Source organism: Accipiter gentilis, chromosome 10 (assembly GCF_929443795.1).
Source record: "Accipiter gentilis chromosome 10, bAccGen1.1, whole genome shotgun sequence".
NCBI lineage: Eukaryota > Metazoa > Chordata > Aves > Accipitriformes > Accipitridae > Astur > Astur gentilis.
This window is the reverse complement of record NC_064889.1, coordinates 22387583-22409376: the sequence shown is the minus strand read 5'-3', so window position 1 is coordinate 22409376 and position 21794 is coordinate 22387583. Positions and strand designations below refer to the sequence as shown.

Sequence of the window (21794 nt, the reverse complement as noted above, 5' to 3'; positions counted from 1 at the left end):
TAATGCTGAGCAATAGGAGTCTCAGAAAACATTAAAAAACTGTTGCAATGGATATTAACACAGAACTAGAAGATAAAAAAGATAAAGAAAAGTATAAACTCCTGTAAACTTAATCAAGATTAAAGTACAAGGAAAAATTCTAAAGACAAAAATGAATTTTAAGCAAAACTTAAAATTTACAGCAACCTTGTTTTATTAGGACATCAACCCACACCATCACCTGAACCTTCTTTTACGTAAATATCATAAGGATTTCCAGATCCTCATGATTCATAGTTTGTCCAAAAGACATTGCAATCAACTCCCCATATCCCACAGGGCACTTGGGTTCTTGTGATCCAGATATACACACAGACAAGAGAAAAGTGAAAACATCAATCACTGCCATCTTTCCAGATAAAGGTACAGCTATCTCTTCAGTCTTTTATAACCTAGTTGTGCCCATTGCAAAGAAGTTATTTATCTGCTTCTTGGACAGATATAAACTCATAATTAACAGGTAGCTACAACAACCCTACTTACATTGCAAATATGGAAATTACATACAGCAAATGCCTGTCTGCAACATTTATAAATGCTTCAACTTACATGTATGGCAACAATCACTATTTCAGCATAGGGTTATGAAAGAAGACTTTTTAGCTCTGTAGGTTATACGTGGCTTAGATACTGGCTTTGTTTTGTTTTATAGTATGAACTCCATTATCTGACACTAGAGTAAGAGGGGATTTACAAACCAGCAACTGCTAACTCAATAGTTCAGCTTTTGCAGCATATTCCAAAAATCAAACTTGGTTAATCTGATGACAATGGAAGTATTTCTGTTGACTCTAATAAGCTTTTGCTAAGCTCTTTTCTAAACTCCAATTAGCACTTCAGAACATGCACACCTATAAGACACGTGAGCTTGACTTCATTCTGGATCACACCACTAATAGTACTGTAAATGGAATTCCAACTACAAGAACAAAATCTTTCTTTGGATTTACAGGTGAAAACTAAGAATCTAACTGATAATGAGTCAGGGGGAAATCCTTCAAAAAAAACCCCAAACTACCACCAAACCAAAAAAAAACCAGTGTGCCCCTTTAGCCCTACTTTCTGAATGTGTACAAACCCAAGATATGAAAACTCTTCTCTCAAACTGATAATATCTGATCAAAAGTTAATATAAACAAACTTCCTACTGCCATTGTACAGTCCCTTCTTGTAAAGGACTAATACTTGCAAGATCTCATCTAATCCTGAAAATTAAGGTCAAACTAGTTGCTCAAAATGCTACAGAGATAGGATGACTAAACAGATGAAGCAAAATGGGATTTCTCATTTAAGGGCCAGCAGTATCCCCCCTGCAACTATCTATGAAGACAGTTGGTTAAGAAAAAGCAAAGCTCTTCATATCACACTTCTCAGCTGGTGGGTATAATTCTAATGCAGCATTATAAAAAGTTGGCACTGGCCCCATATGTTGCATGTGACTAGCAGAGCTTATTCAAATTAGCTAGTACTAAAGTACATAAGTACTAAAACATACAAAGCAGAAGACAAAGTCAGGCATAAGCAGCTCCTTTTATCACTTGCACAGTTTCTGTAAATATCTACTCTTCTATCTCATCCCTATGGCGAGCAATGAAATTCAAATGACAAGAATACTTACCCGTAACATTAAAGGTTTCAGGATAGTTCTAGGTACACACCAGTTTTGAAAACATTTTCAGTTCTGTTCCACAGATCATTTAAAATTCCTCTGTTTGGAAATGTCCATTTACAGCACCAATCTTTGGAGAAGGAAGGGAGGACTACTGGAAGTCATTAGCCATTTGGCATTTAATATTTAATGTTTTGCAACTGTAATCAATCTCATTCAGAACACAGTATGGCACTTGGATTGCTACATACTGGCTTTCTCCGTGCAAGTAAAAAAATGAAACGAAGCAGAGGGGGGAAAAAACATACCTATATGTTCTTGGTTATAATGATTGTATAGTGCCATGAAAATGGAGGACAACAACTACTTAATTGATTTTGCAAGTACAACAGGATAAATTCAATGTGCTCCTGAATTACCTTATAAGAGGTTGTTACTCTTTGATGGATGTCCCACTCTTCATTGTCTTCCCTAGTCATAATCTTGTGTGCCCATGTGTGCCAAACAACCTGCTACCCCTTAAAAAAAAAAAAGATATTTCTTATTAGTTGCAAGGAGTAAAAGCGAGAGGTTTACTTACTTTTACTTTGTACCTGTGCTAGAATGCTATATATTTTAATGCAGTTATGCCAGAAAAGGCCCTGAAATGTGTTTTCTTTCATTATCAGACAGTCCTCCAGAGGCTGGGGTGGGGAGAGTTTGCTTCTGCCAGGCGAGAAAAAGGCAACAGAGAATATTTTAAGGAAGACAAGAGAAACTGGAGATGTGCTTTCTCTCTCAAGTAAGCCTTGAAGAAATGGTCTAAACTTTTCTCTAATGATTATGTGTTTCTGCTCCTGCCATGGAACAAGAATGGATGCAAAGGTTACAGTAGGCATTTCTGCCTGACTGCTCAACATCTCCCTGTGGGAGTCAGATGCCAGGAAAAACCTTCAGGATCCATTTACTTCCTCCCAATCCATTTTTGTGGGTTTTTGGTGTTTGTTTTTTTTTTTTTTTGGGGGGGGGGTGTGGGGGAGTGTGGTGGTGTTGTGGTGGTTTAAATCTCGAACCCATCTACGCTTCCCTATCTAAAGGATAAAGCCTGACAACATAAGAACATTGACTTGTCTGTCCTTCAACTGGACTTCTAGCACCACCAGATAGTCGTCTTTTCCTCACATGATGGATCAGACTAACACGCTGTGTTTCACAAACAGGAAAAGATACCTTCACAATACAAGCAATACCACAACCTTAATCTTCACCCTTCATATATAAAAACTATCCTTTTAGTATCAAATTTTACTGAACGCCAGTTACAAACCCCATCCAGTTTCCTCCTTCTGACTAGCCCTCCTTATCCTCCTTCCTTGTCATCTGCAGTTAACAGGATCAGTCCCAACGTTTCACCATTTCACACAGCACTGTTGAGAGCCCATACTCATCAACGTTATTTCATTAATTCTTTGTGCACCTCTATCTGACCTTTTGTTCACTTTGGCTGCAAGCTTCTCACAACAGGACCCCTTATCATGTGTGAGCACTGCAATAATATAATAAATAATAAAAGCATTAATTACTTCATTGTACAGCAGATCACACAAAACCAACTGTGACTTGTTTCTTCTGCAAATGAGTTGCATCAGAACAATTATATGAACTGTGCAGCTTTTAGCTTAAGTTAAAATTTCTGTCACTTAATGCAACATAAAATCTTGCTTTCCCGATGATAGCTCAGAAGAGGAGGGTGAAAAAAAGCTCTCTTCATCCCTCTTATGCATTTTCCAAAAGCTTTGCTTCCCAAGATAAAACATACAAGGTCTGCAGATACGCTCACAGCCCTGCACAAAATTGCACTGCCGTGACCTAATTTGATCACATTTCTAGCCTTGTTTTTTTGCATAGATGATCAGTCGTTAGTTCACCTTTTTTTAAAAAAATTTTTGCATGATTTTCATTTTAAAGCCCACACATTTTTTATTAGCTGATGCAAATTAGAATTGCACTGACTTCACAGACTACAGACAAGGTAACAGATTGCTCCACTAAAAAAGTAACAAGCTTTTTCCCCCCAAAGGAAAAGTAGCTGCATATGGCAAGAGTAAGATCTGCAACTTTAATAAAAAGAAGTCATATCTAGTGAAAGTAAAGCTCACTTACTCAATGACTTCACAAAGTTTGCTTAAAATACTAATAATTGTAGTAGAAGTAGCACACTAAATAAAAAAAACCCAAATCTTCATTATCTATTGATAATGTCTCATCCTGCCAAAAAGATCTTAGACTTTTCTACATCAATGTGTCACCTTATTAAAGTTATTGCAAACATCATGTGGGAAATTAATTCTGACATATCTCTATACCTACTTTAAGGAAAGTTCAAGGTTGGTACTAAAAGCAAGACCCTACAATGAATACAGTATTTTGCTCATTCAGATGAGCTAACAGATAGACCTGATTCCTAAGCCCTAAGATTACACATCCAAGAGCAGAATAAGGACTGTAATTTACTGGTGTTAGCCTAACTCTATACAACAAGGAAAGTGTACCTTGACACAACATTTAATATCTAGCATAGACCTAATCAGTGTAGATCCTAGTTGTCTGTGGTTGAAGTATTCCAAGACATTTAATCAAATAAACAACAACAACAACAACAGAAAGCCCTATGGAATAAGGATAATCACATTAGCATTCATTATTCTCACAACACACTTCTCCCACCCATTTCGAAACTCGAACAAGCTAATTGTGTTCTCACTCAAATGGCATTTTAAAAATGGTCAATATGTGTTTAACAAAGAAACTAAATGTGACTGTCATCTTCATATGTCATTCAGCTTCCTGTTTGAGGAGCTCTTCAGACAAGAGAGTAAGACAAACTATCATGTTATTGTGTTCTCATCCACAATCGTAAAGCTTGCAAATAACATGCAAAATGTTAAAATTTCACACAGCCTTATAAACCTGAATATATTTTCTGCTAGATGTTCTACGCTAGATCCCAGACAGACATCAACTGAGGTATCCATGTGGCCAAGATGAAAATCACCAAGCAACACATGCGAATTGCTGAGTCCAAAAGCAATGAGTTAACAGTGCATGAATCCAAAACATCACAGAAACTGCTACTTCAAAGGAAAGAAGCCTTCACTCTTCATAAGGAGTCATTAGAAGTTACACATTTCTCGTCAGAGCTTCCGTAATGCCATCTTGTAGCTTGGACATACTACATTTAAAATAACGAAAAGAGTTAATCTAAAAGTCCTCCATCAACTTCAGGTGTTTATAGCACTGCACGATGCTGACTGGCATTGTTATATACTAATAAGCAGCTGTTATGTTGTTACATTCTGCAGGTGGCTGAAACTGAAGTACAGAGATATCATTTTACCAACTATTATCCATTTCACAGAGAGGTTGTGAGCTCTGACTTTCAGGCCTGATGGAGAATTAGTGAAATCAACCAGCTCAAGTAACTTCAGGTCTGCAAACTGGAGAGCAAAAGAAGAAACCTCACCTTCAGAAAGCACCGGTGAGACATCAGCTATTAACCATCCTCAGAATTCCCACCCATACATTGGCAGACTTAACCACAAGCAGAGCCCAGTGAAGAAAATGCTGCAATTACTTCCAAATCAAGGACCTCAATGCCAGTACTAAAGCAAGGCCTTACAGATCGTTTTCAGCAGAGAATGCCATGTCAGGTTCACACAGCCACAACTCTCCTCCCTCAAAATGTGTGCTGACAAACTGCAGGGAGCTTGGGCTCTGCAGCATGCTTGGAGATCCTCTTGTACCATGCATAAAATACAATCTCTCTTCTAACTTAACAGTGGTGTTGTTACTAAGTTTGAAACAGTAAAAGTCAGACGAAAGCTTAGCCTTAAAAGTAATAATTCATAGCAAGTGTTAATGTATAAGATTTATGTATTTTAACATGACTTGCTGTCCTTAAAGAATCCAAACACCAATATTTCATAGAGTGACAGAAGCAGAAAACAATGGCTAGTTCAAACCACATTAAAGCAGTCACTTCAGCCCGAATACTTGTAGCACAGCTGATGAACAAAATGAGTGCCTCTTACAGAGTTTATTTCATTCATCAATCTCTGGAAGACTTGTATTTGCTCTGTATTTCTTTTTAATATAGCCTAAAAGAGTCCAAGTGGCCAAAATTCGTTGGATGACTTCAGTGGATAAAGCACGTTTTTCACTGCGATAGTATCATTGTGTAAGCAAATGCTGGAGCAACAGAAAACAGCCTCTCAGACAGCACATTTCCTTTAAGGGTTTAGAATTCACAATAAGGCAAAACAAAATAAGTATATAGCCTCAAGATTAAAAAAAAAAAAAAAAAGTGCAACTTTATCTAAGGGGCCAGCTATACTTGCAATTTGCTGCATTTCTTCCAGAGATTAAGAGCAGGACTCCAGCATATCATTTATCTCTATTCCTTGTTTTGACCATGTGCAAATTTCTGCCAGAAGCTAATTCCCTGATTCCTGTGAACTCAATTCCAGTCTCTGCATCTGAATCAAACTTTGCTGCACTGGCATTTCACATTATGAAGGAGGTTGACAAATTAAATAAAAACTTACACTTCCTTCCATGAATAAATCCTAAAGATCTTACAGCTTATTGGCACCAAGAGTTGTCCTGTTGGAGTAACTACATTAATGCAAGCCCCGATGTTAGATGCACTGGATGGGTTGTAAAGAAGGTGTTATAATAAACCAACTTTGGATGAAACAGGTGTGCCATAACTGCACTGGTAAGTTTATACTAATGCACATCTGTCTCGCCTATTAGCATAAAAATCCCTCCTGCAATCACACTGGGCATGTCCACATGTTTCAATACTACTTGTGGTGTTGCAGTATGTTGTCAAAATAACATGGAATATTTCTTCCCTGTACTTTCAACATGCATCTCAGAATTTGTTGCACTTGTGTTACTGGGGGATTTTCTATTTAGCCTTTGACATGCAGCAACTACTTTTTATCATACGCTAAAGACACCTGTATCAGAAAAATTATCCACCCTTGACCAAAACTGTTGGCAACAGGTACTGCTCTTTCCCCTGTAACTACTGTTAAAGAATAATTTATTGCTGACAATGAAGAACATCCTGGTACAGTCAATGACACCTCTGAAAACATGACAACGACCAGAGGGACCTATACAGAGAATGTATATGCCAAAATAACACAAACTCATCTACGTTTGAAATGGATTAGGATGGACTCAAGACAGATGCTGCATTAAAAGAACATGCAGAAACTCCCATTATTTGGAGCACACTAGCAGTAGATACAGAAAAAGGCTGACTGACATCATTCACACCCCGCCCCTCCTTCTAGAACCCATCTCCTCATCTTACCACGTGAAACAAGCAATTCTCCCTACGAACTGCTCTCCCCTGAAATCGAACCTTCCTCCTACCAGCAGGATTCAGTTTTTGATGACTCCTTTCATTTTTTCCCTTAAGCAGCTAACAGCATTATCTTCTTCTGTGATCTCAACCCCCAAAATAAGTACTTGTAAACAAACACCATGCAATTAAATGAATTTAAATTTTTGCAGCTGCATTACAATACAATAAAAAAAAATTACTCAGGCAAAAGTTAGGTACGACTAAACCAACATAATGCAATTACCATGACCTCCTCCAATAAAGATTTTAGAATCAGAGCAGAAACAAATCCAGTGTTGCACCCATAAATTTGTGAAAAGGCTTTAAGAAAAGACCCTTTTAGCTACCCAGAGTGAAGTAATTTCAGACATTCCTGAAATGAGGAGACACAAAAAACCATTAAGTAGCAATTCATAATCAAAATAATGTTTGCAGTTTAAATTTAGAAAATGACAAAGCGTTACAAGAAGAAAGAGGAACCATACTTCAAATGGGCTTCAGAGCTTTCAAACTTTTAAAGCTCAATAGCAAGTAGGTTTTAAGAGAACAAAGAAATCTAATGCTACCTATTCAAATCCATCAAAAACACAACAAGAGGCCCCAATCCCAGCCAAACCCTGTGTCTAGGATGATTCTGAGAGTCTACATGAATTATCACCTTTCTGGGTTTTTTTCTGAGCACTGTTTTCTTTCTTCTGTGTTATTTTGTTCTTTGGAGTCACAATTTTTAATTCTCCTTTAAGGCAGCTTAAACCTGAAAAATAAAAGTAGAACTGAGCCACACAATGACATAGAAGAGAGAAATGGAGAACAAAACCGGTTAATACCAAAGCAACAGCAGGTCGAAATAGGAAGAGCCTTCAAAAATTAGGAAGGAAAGGGTCATTTACCTATATCGGCATCTCAACTCGAAAGGAAGGGCACTCTCTCGGGATACTAAAGAGTTGGAGGGACAATAACGGCAGGACCGCTACCCTGTCAAGCCAGCTCCTCCAGGGAATTGAAGTAAAAGATAAGTACTGAAGAATGGGACAGGAAGTAACCCAGAAAGCAGAGCTGCTGGGAAATTAAAATCACTCCCTTGCAGGAGTTCATGCTTCAGGAACCGTCAAGCGCACACACACACACACACACACACACACACACAAAAAGCAGCAAGCCGACCGAGCCCCGGCGCAGAGTTTCAAGGCCCGGCGGCGGGGAAGGCAAGCCAGGGCACCGCCGGGGGCTGCGGAAGCGGGGGACGCACTCCGGAGGGGCCCGCGGCTCCCCTCCGCCCTCACCGCCCCGGGGACACCCCCCCCTCCTTCCGCAGGCAGACCCAGGAGCACGGCGGCGGCGGGCCCGGCGCCGGGCGGGGTAGCCCAGAGCCTGCCTGCCTACCCCCCGCGGCCGGGGAGGGCAGAGGCGGCGGGGGGCTCGGCACCCGCTCCCGAGGGGGGATCGAACGGCGGCGGCGGGGAAGGGGCGGGGACCCCCCTCACAGCCCGCTGAGGGGGGAGCGGGGCGGAGCAGGCCGGCGGCGAGCCCGGCCGGAGGGGCTGCCCGGTCAGCGGCGAGGGGAAGGCCCCGCGGCGGGCCATGGGGTCGCGGCCCCCCGCCCCCCCCCCTCCCCCCTCCCCCCTCCTTCTCTTCCTCCTCCTCCTCCTCCTCCCCCCGCATGAGGGAGTCTGGGGGCAGACGGGGCTCCGCCACCCGCGGCCGTTACCTGTCTGCCGGCAGCGGGGGAGGGGTGGGGGTGCCGGGGGGGGGGGGGAGGGGGGGCCGGCGCGCGCCCTTGCGCAGCCGCCCCCCGCACTGGCGGCGGCGGCGGGGCGGGGGGAGCGGCGGGGCCGGCCGCGGGAGGGGGCTGAGCCGTGTGGGGACACTTTGCACCGAGCCGCCCCCCTCGGCTCGCTCCGGGGTCAGCGGGCAGGGATTGACCTCCGCCGCCGCCAATCCGCTGGCGCCGCGCTGGGACCGCCCCCAATTGCGAGCCGCCGCTATGTCTGATTGGGCGCCGGGCTGACGGCGGCTCCGCCCATGGCTCGTCCCCCTTGCCGTAAGGCGCGGGGGAGGGGGAGGGTTTTGCGACAGGGGAGGGGAGGGGAGAGGGGGCGGCTGTGGCGGTGGCGGTTCCGGCGTTCGGACGGAGGAGAGTTGGGCCTTACGGCGCCCTGTCTCTTGAAGGCGGGTGAGTGGCAGCGGTTGCCTAGCAGCGGTTGCCTAGCGGCGGGGGACGGGGACGGCCTGTTTGCGCGACGGCTCGGGGTGACTAAGCGGGGCCGCGGGCTTCCAGGTTTGGGGGCGGGGCCTGGAGGGGGCCGTCTCGCGCGGCGGGGGGGAAGGGGCGGGGTCTTGGCGGCGGGGGGCGCGAGGAGGCGGCGGCGGCGGCGGCGGCGGGCGGGCTGAGGGGGCCCGGGCTGGGCCTGGCCTGGGTGGGTGAAGGAGCGCGGAGCCGCGCCGGTTGAGGGGCGGGAGGGGGCTGGAGGCAGCGCTGAGGGGAACGGGGACGCAGAAGGCCTCGGCCGGCCCTTAGGCCGGCGGGAGGGGATTGTGGAAGCTGACGGGGCCTTCTGGAGGAGAGTGGGGGGGAAGAGGGCCTGCAGGCCGGGGGGCGGGGGGGGGGGCGCGCCCGCTGGTTTGGGGGCAGTGATTACACACGTCCTCCTGTCACCTCCGTTCCCTGTCAGGGCGGAGTGTCGCGGGTCTTCCTGCCAGCAACCCAGTGCTTGCACTTCTGAAAGGCCAGTGTGAGAGGTACCATAAGTGGCCAGTGAGGTCGGATCGGGTCCGTCTAGTCTTGTCTCTGGTGGCTAAAGATGCTTGCCGAAGAGCAGATAAAGCATCTGGCGTGCTTAGGTATCAAAGTTAACAGTCAGGGATTGGACAGCTCGCAGCAGAGGTTATTTGCAGCCTCTGGGAGGAAATTACATTATTTTAGAGACGCTTACAGTATTTCAGCACTGGGCGGAAGCATATTCTTTATTGAGAGATGAGCCTACAAAGTCATTGCAGGTACAAGTAGTCCAAAGTACATTTTATTTCTTAAATGATTCAGCCACTCCATTGTAAGGAGATCTGGAGCCTACAGAGTCATACCCAAAGGTCAGGGACTGTGGTTTTATTTTGCTTCATCTGATTTAATTTTTTAATGAAAATAGGGTGTTTTGGATAGTTGGGTTTTTTTCTCCCAATTTCTACTCGTGCAGTTAATATTTAATAGTGTATATGTAACAGGGAAAGACTATTATAGGGACTTGACAATAGCTTTCTGTAATCATGCCTCTTCACTAATATCTCTGAGCAATTGTGTGTCATCGTAAGCCATTTGTGTTAGTAAAAAAAAAAAAAGTAAAATGTGATACCAACAATGTTAGTCCAGTCAAATCAATGCTTTCTATGACTTTGTGCTGAATTATATATCACACCTTATAGAAATATACATATTTTATAACTCTGATTTAGGATATTCTGAAGGCATTTGCAACCACTTAAGCTTCACTTGCTTGGTTTATGATGGTCCTTAAACCTTACAGGCTTCAGCTGCCTTCTGAGTTTTCATCTCCAGTTCTTTGTTTCCTTTTCCATCAAGTTTTTTCTCTCAGTTCATTTGCAGCGCTGCATGACTTTGGTTCTGATTTTAAAGACTAACTAAAGTAGTCATGAAAATAACATGTAACAAAATATTTATTTGGTTTTTTTTCTGTATAGTTTTCCTTTCTGTCTTTTGCCTGATCAGTCTATATATAAGGCTTTTAGAACTGTTTTGTATTGTTTATGCAGGAGTCTGGCACTGTGAGGCATTACCTTAATTGGTTTCTAGATGCTGTCATGAATAACTCAAATAAATAATACAAGTAAGGTTTGGAGTCTGTCACTTCTTGTGTATGAATATGATTGCTTTTCTTTACTTTTCACCTTTAAGCTTTTCACTGCTCTCTTACCATGACTGAAGTAAATTTAGTCGTTGTCTGACATTCTCCCCCTCTTTGAAGTAAATTTCTTCAAAATGAGCCCCCTTGCATTTAATTTCCTTTAATGACTTCTGTTCATGAACTGTTGTCATGTGTGAGTGAGACGTATCTTATAGATGTTTTTGGAAAGTGTTCTGCAAATTAATGGTGTAGTATAAATGTATTATGGTAGAATCAGGGAAAGCACAACCAGTATCATGTGGTGAAGGTAAAATCTCACAGTGCATGTCCTAGAGGAGTTCTAAATCTCTTCTGCCTTAACAACCTTGCTGTATCTTATGAATTTGTGCAGGAGGGGTCTGTTCATTTACCACGTAGGACAATAATTCAGGTTGATCTTGAACATGGAAGTAAATGTGTTGAGATAATTTTACTTTATTAGGTATTCATTTAGGAAGAAATAAAAAAGATAGGAGCAATAGCTATATAAAATATTCAGAGTGATTTCTGAAGAAATTTTACAAGGTTTCAGGTCATAAATTTCCACCTCAAGTAGAATTCCAAATAGAGTCTGTAAACGAAGAAAGAATTTATTGTCTGAAATATCAGATTTATTCTTAACATCTAAAATGTGGAATATGGGAAAGGAAGGGGGAAGGGTTCTTAGCTTTGTCAGGTGAGGGTTAGGTGAGGAACATACTATAACATTTTGGAGTTGTCAGGTCAGCCATTGCTGAATGTGTCTTTAAAAATACCACACCAAAGTGAATTATAGATCACTCCCTGCAAGCAACTTCTTATTCTCTAATTTTAGATTCGCTTCTGAAGGAAATACTGCTGGATGGTGGAAGAAGTGAGGAGTCTGGGTAGCATATCTTGGTCTACCTCTAATCCTTTGTACCTTTGGGAAGCCATTTTGTCAATGTATACTTCAGTTGCAGTTAAAAATGAAGGTGTAATTCTCAATGTTTGACTGTTTTAAAAACTTGTGAAGATTATAAACTAAACCAAAAATGCCTCACATACTGAATTTTATAGTTCCATTGTTTTCTATTATTCTGCTAAAAAGCAATAATAATTTCAAGTATTTGGTGTCATGATAAGTGCAGGTATAATTGATACATGGATGGGAAGATCCTTAGAATTTCTTACCAGTTGGAAAACTGAGCTCTTTTCTTCCATTGGTAAGAAAGGGGAAATGTAACATTTAAATAAAAGCCAACTACAGACAGATGGCTTCAGGAATCTACGTGGAAGTCTACCTAGTTGATTATGCCAGACTTAAAGATGGGGATCCAAAAAGCATGCAAAAAGAAAATTCCTGTAAACAACCTAAGTCGCACTCCTAAGTTCACAGTATGTAAAGATAATGAGTTTGTTTTTTTTTATTGAAAAGAGTTCTGGTTAGAGAACATGTTAAAACTGTCCTAAAAAGATAAATATTATAGACTAGCATCACTCTTAATACAGGTGAAAAAGAAACCGTAATGTTCTTAAGTATATCCTTTTGTTTTCTGGGGTGATACCATATCTGTCTAGACTTTTACAATAACGGTTAGAAAATTGTGGGTGCTTAGGTGCTCACGCTTTAAAGAGATATTTGAATTCTTAATAGTTCTTCTTTTTAAGCTATAATGAATGTTCCAGTGTTGTAATGGAAAGATATGTTCCATTGACATGGTGATAAAGATATTTTTTTTATTCCTTTCCTAAATATGGTTAGGTATTTTTATTGGCTTTTAATAAGTTTTACACTTTGTTTTTTAAGTATTTTGTAATTTTAAACTTCTCGGTCTCTGGGCCTTTGACCAGCTCTGTGGCATTGTTGGTCCTTTGCATTATCTGAAAACCTGTTTTGGGTTTCAAGATGTAGGTAATCAGAATGAGTTCTGCACATGTAGATGTGGGAATTCTTTGGTCCTCCTTACAAAATTAAGAGCCCAGTTCTCTCCTCCTGTATGTTCACGCTACTCACCTTGAGCCTATGTGCAGCGGAAGACAAGACTTGTCCTTTGCTTTCTATTTTTTTTGAGAAGTGTTGCCATATCCAGCCTTAGTGGAGCAATGAACATTGCCAGTTCAGATGAAAATTTGCAGTTGAAACTTTGTGCCTGGTTTTGGAGGAATCTGTCACAAAAGAAATGAGATTTTAGTAGTTTTAGCAATGTAGAGAAAGATTTGATCCAAGTTCCCATAGCTTTCAGAAATAGTCCCTAGTAATAGTCATCTTTGGTTTTGATAGTTCCAGCAAATTAATATTGTTGTCAGTAGTATAATACTGGAACAGTAAACTTCTTCATGGCATGGTAAATCTTGTATCATTTTAATGTCTCACTGGGATGGTTTTGTGCAACTATCACTCTTACTGTTTTTAAACAGTGAATTTGTATTTACAAAATAAGTTTAATAATGGTAGTATTAACTCTAAAAACGTGTGTTCTTATGTATCTTTCTAGTTATTTGTTAAGTTCAGTAATAGCAAAATATTTATTTCTAGGTAACATAGAAGAGAAATGCCTAATAGCGCTTCTCTTTCTCTTACTGGATAAAAATAACTTCAAAGCTGATTTGCGGTGACCATGAATCATCAGTGAAGACATACGGCATTTTCTGGAATATTGAGTATTCTCATAATGAAGATCTCTCTTCTGCAGCAGATGTATAAGGACGTACTGGTAGGCATTCCGCTAGCAAAGGAAAGCCATCATTATACCTCTTTACTTAATCTGTGTGTTGAGCAGTCACCAGGAAGAGATGAATCATGTAATCGGATGCATCTGCCATCTACTAATGGTGGTATTACGAGCCATCAGGACGCTGATATGTCGAATGTGGTTGTCCCTACAACAGATGATACATCAAATAGCTTTGCAAACGTGAACTCCTCATTCTGTCCGCGAGAAGTGATGCTTCTTCAGTTAACCTTGATCAAGATGATGGTTGCTAAAGCAGAGTCCCAGGAAATTGAATTCAATACAAGACAGAAGTACTGTGAGATCTTTGTCCTTCTTCTGAAGGAGGCAAAAATTGACTCAAAATTGGTAAGCTTTTATAAACTTCTGAAAGATTTTTGTGAAGGGGGGGAGGAGAACATACCTTAGATATATTTTCTTTCTACATGTCTGCAGATTTGTCTGCTTGGTAGTTACGATCAGCTGTTATCTCACATGGCTTCAAAAAGTTTAGCATCTCTTGTGTATTTCCAGCTGAAGGAAGAGGTGAGTATGGCATAACTTTTCACAGCTTAAAAAAATTACTTAGTGAATATGTGCCTTCAAGTTGTTCCACTTAACTCTAGAGCAAAGATTTTGTAGTGTTTCTGTGGCACAAAAGCAGTCACTGTAGAAGTACTTTTAGATTTTACAGTGGTCATAAAGAGGCTCCTTTTGTAAGTAGACCCACAGAGCAACATGCTCCTTTCCTCTATCTGTTGCCTGTGTGTCTACTCTAGCTTTCTGCAAGGCACATCTGCAGTCTGCTGATGTTCAGCATACAGACTCTTGTTAGTCCCCACAAAACGCCACACAGTTTTGCTGAAGTATGCTTGGCTCCAGTATCAGGAACAACATTAAGGTTATACAAGATAATACTGTGTGATAGTTCTCCCATAAAGTGTGTCTTAAGGGGCTTTGGGTTGTAAGTGATGGATATGTAATAACTATTCCACAGGAGTGTTTCAAGTGTGTTAGGAGGGGCATGGAGTATAGAAAGAAAGGAGATCAGATGTGTAGCAGAAGTTTGTAATGCAAGGTAGAATGTCTTTATATGTAAAAATCTGGAATTCTATGAAACTATTTTAAGGCAAAATGTGTCTAGATGGCAAGAAATATTGTCTTTAAGGTTGCAATACATGTATTTCAAAAAACCAATAATCTAGACTATCAATATTTTTACAGTTACTTGATATCTGTTAGGTGATACAATAGATAAAAATAGGTAATAACCTATTGAAAGTTAATCAAATGCTGTTCTGTATTTTCTTGTCTGAATATTCTAGTTACTTGAGGGTGTTTTTTTTTATTTGCTATATATTTGGTGAATATATATTGTAGCCTCCATAGTAGCATCTCTGAACTAGATTTTTCTCAGAAATATATTTGTAATGTTTCTTGCAAAGTTGTCTGGGAATTATGAATTCAGATATAGTCTGTCTACAGTATTATCTGCTTTTGGGTAGGTCACATAACATTAGGAGGTTTGGTTTTCCCTTTCTGGAAAATACAGGTCATTTCTATTGCAGGCACATGTGACTTCATGTTTGTAAATACTATATACTTAAAAGGCACTGGACAGATATATAGTTTCTACCTGTGTTTTGTCTATGCCTACATTTGAATCTTTTTAATGTACAATTTTCAATCATTGTATTATGATTTAATGTGCATAGCAATTGTAAAGCATACATGATTGTTTTTTGAACAAATTTTCTTAGAATGCATTAAATGTCACCTGGCTCACCTTTAGTTTGAAGACTCTTTCAGGATTCCCTGTGAATACCCAGGTAGCAGAATGTCTGTGGACTCTTACAACTATTATCAAGGACATGCTGAAAGATGAAGTTTTAACCAAAGCAGGTACTGTAGCAATTTTATGAAGTTCTTGATACATGAGTGCCCGCTAGGGGGAGGAATGTTCCTTTTAATCTCATCTGGAGCAGCTTGTCTAAAGAACACCTATTTTCTTCGTTATAGAGAGGGTGACAAAGTACTCTTAAAAATGTAGTGGTTTAAACACGCTTAAAAACTGAGAATAGTCACAATCATCTGTTTTCTGCTTCTTTGACGATTTAGCTGTGTTACACTCCAATTCCGTAATGTTCTTCTTGTTGCTCTAGGTATTTTGAAGAAGTTGTTGGCTCCTCTTGATGCTGTGCTTGAAGGATTTTATAATTCCATTCTGTTCCATCATTTTGACAGTCACCACTACACTTCACCTTATTCTGAAGCTGCAAACAATTTGATCAGTTTTACAGATCTGCTTGAAGCACTTTTGGCTTCCAGAATTGAATTAGAACTACCGCTCAGATGCCAGAGAGTATTGTTTTTGAAAGTTTCTTACATCCTGAAACTCATTAGCTCATCAATTCACTATTTAATCAAGAAGAAGTTAATTATGCTCCTTAAAAAATGTGTCCTTTACAAGTCTAGAGAAGATGCTAAAAGTGGATCACTGTTCTTACAAAACCCATCTTTATATGAGGATATGCTTGCCCTGAGTAATGCTGTTCTGCAGGTTGTGAATTTGGCTTGGCTTAATCGGATCCCGCTCAGTGAAAAGGCCAGCTACTTTGGAGGCAGTGAGACTGTTCCTGGAGATGGTACTCAAGGTGGTACTGACCAAACTGTTCTCAGAGCCTTAAGTCTGGTTGTGCTTAAAGCACTGGAATTCAAGTTTCAGAACTCTACTACAGAAGCTGAAATCAGAGGTAATAGTCTTTTTTAGTTTTGTTTGCTGAGCAAGAGTTTTAGAGCTTTCAGGTTTTGTAGTCACAGCTTGTTAAGACTGTAAATAGAATTCAGCTGAATTAGTGGTGGTGGGAGGGAAGAAAGAGAAGACCCTCCCGGGAAACTTGCTATCACTGTTTCCTGCCTAATTAGTGGTCTCGCTGTATTTTATCCTATCCTTAGCCCTGCAATATGGGGGGCTTGAAACAGCTGCATTTGGGATTGAGAACTCTTCCTGTTAAGAACACGTGTTAATATTTGAAATAGTTGAGCTGGCTTGGGAACACCAGGCTCTTCTCCAGTTGGAAAAGAGGAGGGCCTATAGCACAAGCATCTACTCTGTTGAGGGTGGGGAACTGAAAGGAACTGCAGGTAACGCTTTCCTGTTTTCTAATGTGGAGGTAGATCTTTTGGTTGAAGGTACTAGGCATCACTGTCAGACAAATAATGTAATGGGGCAAAACCAGCAGTGGTAGAAAAGTTGAAAATAATGAAGCTATGAAGTAAGAGACAGGAAAATTATGGGACTTGGCAGAGTATAGTGGTTGTGTTTTTCACCCTGACTTATAGGTCTAGTCCTTTGAATTAGTAGGTGTGAGGCATACATGTAATACCTGCTTACTTGACTATGTTTGTTACACTGAACAGATTAATTAGATTAGCAGAAGAGCAGATCTGGTTGTTGTGCTAGGGCTATGCCACAAGGCAGGCAGTGGGATGGCAAGGGAATGCTGTAAAACTTGTGTTCCTGATGGGAGAGGATGCATTGCTGTGTCAAGCTGGAAGCCAGTAAGTAGTCTTCTCCTATGCTATAATGAAGTGGTGGGGTGAGGCTTTTTGCCTGAGACACACTCCTGGAATCCCATCTTCCCACTTGCCTTTTTAGCTCTGAGAGGCACATAATGGACATCTTCTGATGCTAAGCTGTGTGAATGTGGATGTGCAAATCCTAAGATCAAAGCAGCTTGCTGTCCCTGGATTACAGACTTCACGGCAAAAATGGAAAGGCAGTTCTGAGCAGTGTTTCTATTCAAATACAAGTGAGAATGGGTGTTCCTTATTGTCAGCCAATTGGTGATGTGGCAAAAAAAGTAAAAAATAATTTTTACTTTAAACAAGGATGAGATTTTATAGCATTTTAAATCCATTGAGGGATTTTAATACAAGTTCTAGATGTAAATACTATTTTACTTTTTATATTTCTACCTCACGTAGCAAGCATAAAATCAACTTTTAATTCATCTGACTGTGCAAAAAGTTACAGATTTATGTAAAACAGCTTCTGACACTTTTTCCAGGTTTTGGAAGATGTTGTATTTGTGATGCCAGTTGCATTCTTAGAGTTTTTTAAGTATTATAGAGAATATTTTACTTATGATCCACTGTCTGAAAAATGTACGGAGACTGAGATTGTCTAAGAACAAGTGAACAGAAGAAATGTAGGTTAAATCTGTTTTGGTTGTCTCTATGAAAATTCTTTCTCAAAGAAAAAAATCTCCTTTCTTTCCCAGATTCATGACACAAAAATGAGTTCTTTAATTAGATTCAAATACAGATCCAACTGTCAAGAGGAATTGCAAGTTGAAAGGAATGGTGCTTCTATTTTAGTGACATTAAGTGGTTAAAACAAACACCAAAATGCTTTAACATGCTAACTTCCCTTCCGGGAAACTGGTTGATCTTATCTTGTTTTATTAACACGAATTACAGTGGCTTAACTTTAATTCATTTCAATTTTGAAAGTAATTTCGAGATAGCTTTGATTTATAGGGAAGAATTTCAGTCCGAATAGTAACTATTAATAACAAAGACAATTTGCTGTTCCTATTATTTGCTAAGAGGAAAAGCAAATCTTAAAGTCAAATATTAAGGAAAACCACATAATGATGTGGTAAGTAAAATTGATTCCCATGTTGCAGGAGATTTTTCAAAAGCAGTAGTCATTGTTTATATAAATGATGCAACTGTGCTTTTCAAGCCATAGTGTACTTCCAGCAGCATTAGAGTTCTTACTTAAGGAGTCCCTTTGGGGTAAAGATATATGTAACTGTATTTTTCTCTGTTTTCTGAACATTGAATGTATGCCTTGTTACATAAAAAACTGGTACCTAGTACCATACTACGTAATACATACTACATAGTACATGTACATGGTACATACTATAGTATGTAATAGTATTGAAGAGGTAAGTTTCTTGACTCAAGGGAAAGAGTTTGTCATATGAATACGAAGTTATTTTTACGAATAAGCTACTGCACTAAAATGGCAGTGCAGTGTTTAGAGGGAGGGGAAAAATAAAGATTTGCAGGAAAAATACTGCTTATATTAATCCTTCCAGCAAGGATTTTTAGACCATGTCATGAATGTACCTTTATCCTGTATGTACTTGAAAACCTACCTCATCCATGCAGAATTTATTTTATAAAGAATATGGCTATACTACAAGTATACTACTAGTATACTTCATACTGTAGAAATGATAATTTATTCCCATCATCTTTAGATCACTGCAGTTAATTTCTACAGTGAATCACACTGGGGAGGGTTTGCTTCAGTCTTATCAAAATATTACAGTTGTATTATTATTTCATATGGGATGAAATCTCACCAAAGTGCTCATATTGGATCGCTACATCTGTGGCATTGACTTCATTATAATTCACCTTTCTTTGGTTTGTGATGTACTGATGAAGCTACCTAATAGGGGAGCTAGAGGAAAGTATAAATCCCAGCTGTGTGAGTATAGTCACATTTTTGTAGGTTTCCTGATACATGCAAATATTTGGAGGTGTAATCTTGTTCATTAGTCTGCAAGCTTAGGTGTGAAAGGATTCACCCTGTTGTACCCAAACCTTTCTAGGTCACCTCTGATTATTCTTCCTTGAACTCTGAGGAAATGAAGAATTCTGTTTAGATGAATAAATTGTGTCATTAAGCTTTATCTGTTGGGGAGTGGGGGTGCAGTACCTAATGAGTAAATTAATTTTCTGCAGGTTACTTTTAATTGTTAACATTGGCATCTAAACATTAGTATGTTTAGAGTTTATAATAGAGTAGCCATTTACGTTGAATTTAAGATAAGATAACTGCTTATGTTTTTTTGCAAAATATTTCTTGATTTCTTTGGTACCAAGAAGCAAGAACTAATCTATAAAATTTGATGCTGTATTACATCAGTTGAGCTAAGGAACGATAAATGTGTTCATGAACTGTTACACACTGTTAATTTAAAAAAAAAAAAGTGTATGTTGTTTAGTAACAAAAAATGTATAACAAAATTCATGGTTACTTCTTTTTTTCAGGAGACTTTCAGAGTTCCATGTCCCAGCTGTTGTTATTCTGGAGGAGTCATCTGAAGGCTTCCCTGCAGTTTCACCCAGTTGTACATCACTGTGAATGGGTCTCCTTGATTTTCATAGAGCAAGATGATGATATGTGGGAAGCTGCTAAAGCTTTATTACTCATCTATTTAAAATTTGATAGGTTAGTGTACATTTTATTTGACAGAGCTACGAAGAATTGTAATTTAGTGAGGTTATTGTGATATACATAACATTTCCATTGATTACTTTTGCATAAAGAAAAAATATTTTTATAACAAAACCAAGAAACAAACCTCAGGACAATGTAGTAATATATGGTGTAAGAGCAGTGAACTTTGCTGATAATTTGATTAAGTGTTTTTTGGACTGAAATGAGGGAGTTGTGCAACAGCTCCTATTAAGTATTTTATCATATCCTGTAATTCAGAATAATTGACTTCACTATTTAAAATAGTGGTTAGACACAGATAAAAAGCAAGACTGTTTTCTTTCAACACCAAGAGTTTGGCAAGAATGGGATATTATAATTAAACTTATTAAATCCAGGGACTTGCAGCAAAGTAGCCCTCCTAAGGATTGAACCATGTTAATTCTAGCTAGTTGATAAAAACTGTGATTGCTAACAACTGAAATGTGTTCTTCATTAATTTGTCCTGGACATCCACTGCTTCATTGTTGTTTAAATTACCATACAAGATATTCTAATTTATAAAAGCTCCCTCAAGCTTTCAATGTGAAGATATTGCAAGTAGTATCTTAGATATACACAATTCTTCTTAGACACCTAAATACAAGTAGGCCACTCTTTTCCAATGTGCTTAGCATCCTGAACGTTAATCTATGTTCAGGTTTACAAAAATATTAAAATAACAATTTCTTTATTGTAAGTTACTTTGTTTATTCCAGAATGTTTCCTAAGGAGGAGTGCTGTTTAAGAAGGCCTGCTTTAAGTGCTTTGACTTCCTACACTGTCCAGTCTCCTAGCCCCACCTGCCATTGTTCTTTCTCATTCTAATGTAAAAACTTCTTTTTTGGTTTTTATTTTTTGACAAAATCGAAACAGAGCAGGAATACCATTTTCTGGACCTACCTGTTTTTTAAAAAAAACCTTGTAAACTTCCTTTGAATTTAATCCATTTTATGACTTGCTTTTCAGGTTACTGCATGATGCTGCTGATAACTTAAGCCAAAAAGAGGAGGAAACCTGGAACTTCCTTACACATGCAAGTGCATATAATCCTCACTGTATCTTTTTATTTTTTCTAGAAAAAATCGCATTTGATTCCACAGTACTTCTAGATTTTCTGATTTCATCAGAAACTTGCTTTCTGGAGTACTTGGTAAGGTACTTAAAGCTTCTGAGCAAAGACTGGCATCAGTTTGTAGATGTCTGTAATGGTTTTGATACCAAGGATGGCACTTTTCAATCAATTTCTTCTGTCAAGCAAGAAAAACAAAGCTGTATGACTGATGAGAGTTTGCAAAATGCTTGTTGTGAACCAGAACCACAGACTCTGGTAGCTTTGGCTGCTTCTCACAGCTACTTAGTGTTTACAACAGAGCAAGGTGATAATGAAGTTGTTGAGTCTAACCAGTCTAACTCATTGATATGCACTGATAGTACATCTCTGCTGGGTTCTCTTCAAAGCCTTGTTAATTATGACAGCTCAGAAGACTCTGAATTAGAATCAGATGGAAAAGAGTGCTTGGTAAACACAAAGCAGGTGCCTTTAAATAATGAGGGTGAGGTGAGGATAAGGGAAACTGTTTGCAGCTACACAGATGATAAACAGAATACACTCAAGTGTGAAGTGCTGCCTCTGAAACAAAAGGGATCTAATACCTTATCCTGTTTGACTTGTACAGCTTCTTCGGATTATGTCATTCCCCTAAGGACAATGCTTTACAAATCAATAAAATGTTTGGAAGAACTGCAAAAAGCTATTTCTAGGTTGCAGAGAAGAAATCTTTTCCCATATAATCCATCTGCATTGTTGAAGCTACTGAGCCAGGTTGAGAAGATCAGTAAGAACGTGAATCCACAATAATCCAAAGAAGTGTTCTGGTGACTTTTTTGTTAACTA

General features: G+C 39.6%; 2 protein-coding genes across 20 annotated transcripts in view; one reads left to right on the top strand and one right to left on the bottom strand.

The window, feature by feature from the left end:
* Nucleotides 1–8787, bottom strand: part of ASB7 (ankyrin repeat and SOCS box containing 7) — a 32441-nt gene extending 23654 nt beyond the window's left edge. For 5 of the 12 annotated variants that reach the window (XR_007507431.1, XR_007507433.1, XR_007507432.1 and 2 more), the window contains exons 1-3: nucleotides 7937–8087; nucleotides 7705–7800; nucleotides 2068–2166 (exon numbers count right to left, since the gene is read on the bottom strand). The gene's annotated coding sequence lies outside the window, so the exon portion shown is untranslated. Of the gene's footprint in view, nucleotides 1–1657; nucleotides 1742–2067; nucleotides 2167–7704; nucleotides 7801–7936; nucleotides 8088–8754 lie in introns of those variants that run through there. The other 7 variants (XR_007507434.1, XM_049811724.1, XM_049811723.1 and 4 more) reach the window with 5 other exon arrangements.
* A 362-nt stretch (nucleotides 8788–9149) lies between these two features.
* LINS1 (lines homolog 1) lies at nucleotides 9150–21765 on the top strand. Of its 8 annotated transcripts, XM_049811692.1 has the most exons (8): nucleotides 9650–10133; nucleotides 13440–13617; nucleotides 13793–13983; nucleotides 14071–14160; nucleotides 15375–15516; nucleotides 15777–16367; nucleotides 19690–19870; nucleotides 20867–21765. In XM_049811692.1, the coding sequence occupies exons 3-8, from the start codon at nucleotides 13849–13851 to the stop codon at nucleotides 21756–21758; spliced, it is 2031 nt and encodes a 676-aa protein (XP_049667649.1). In that variant the 5' UTR covers nucleotides 9650–10133; nucleotides 13440–13617; nucleotides 13793–13848; the 3' UTR covers nucleotides 21759–21765. The 8 variants fall into 8 exon arrangements, with proteins under 8 accessions (XP_049667644.1, XP_049667646.1, XP_049667649.1 ...); XM_049811687.1 differs by lacking the exon at nucleotides 9650–10133 and adding an exon at nucleotides 9150–9219 and having other exon boundaries at nucleotides 13440–13983; XM_049811689.1 differs by lacking the exon at nucleotides 9650–10133 and adding an exon at nucleotides 9261–9324 and having other exon boundaries at nucleotides 13440–13983.
* The last annotated feature ends 29 nt before the right edge of the window (nucleotides 21766–21794 follow it).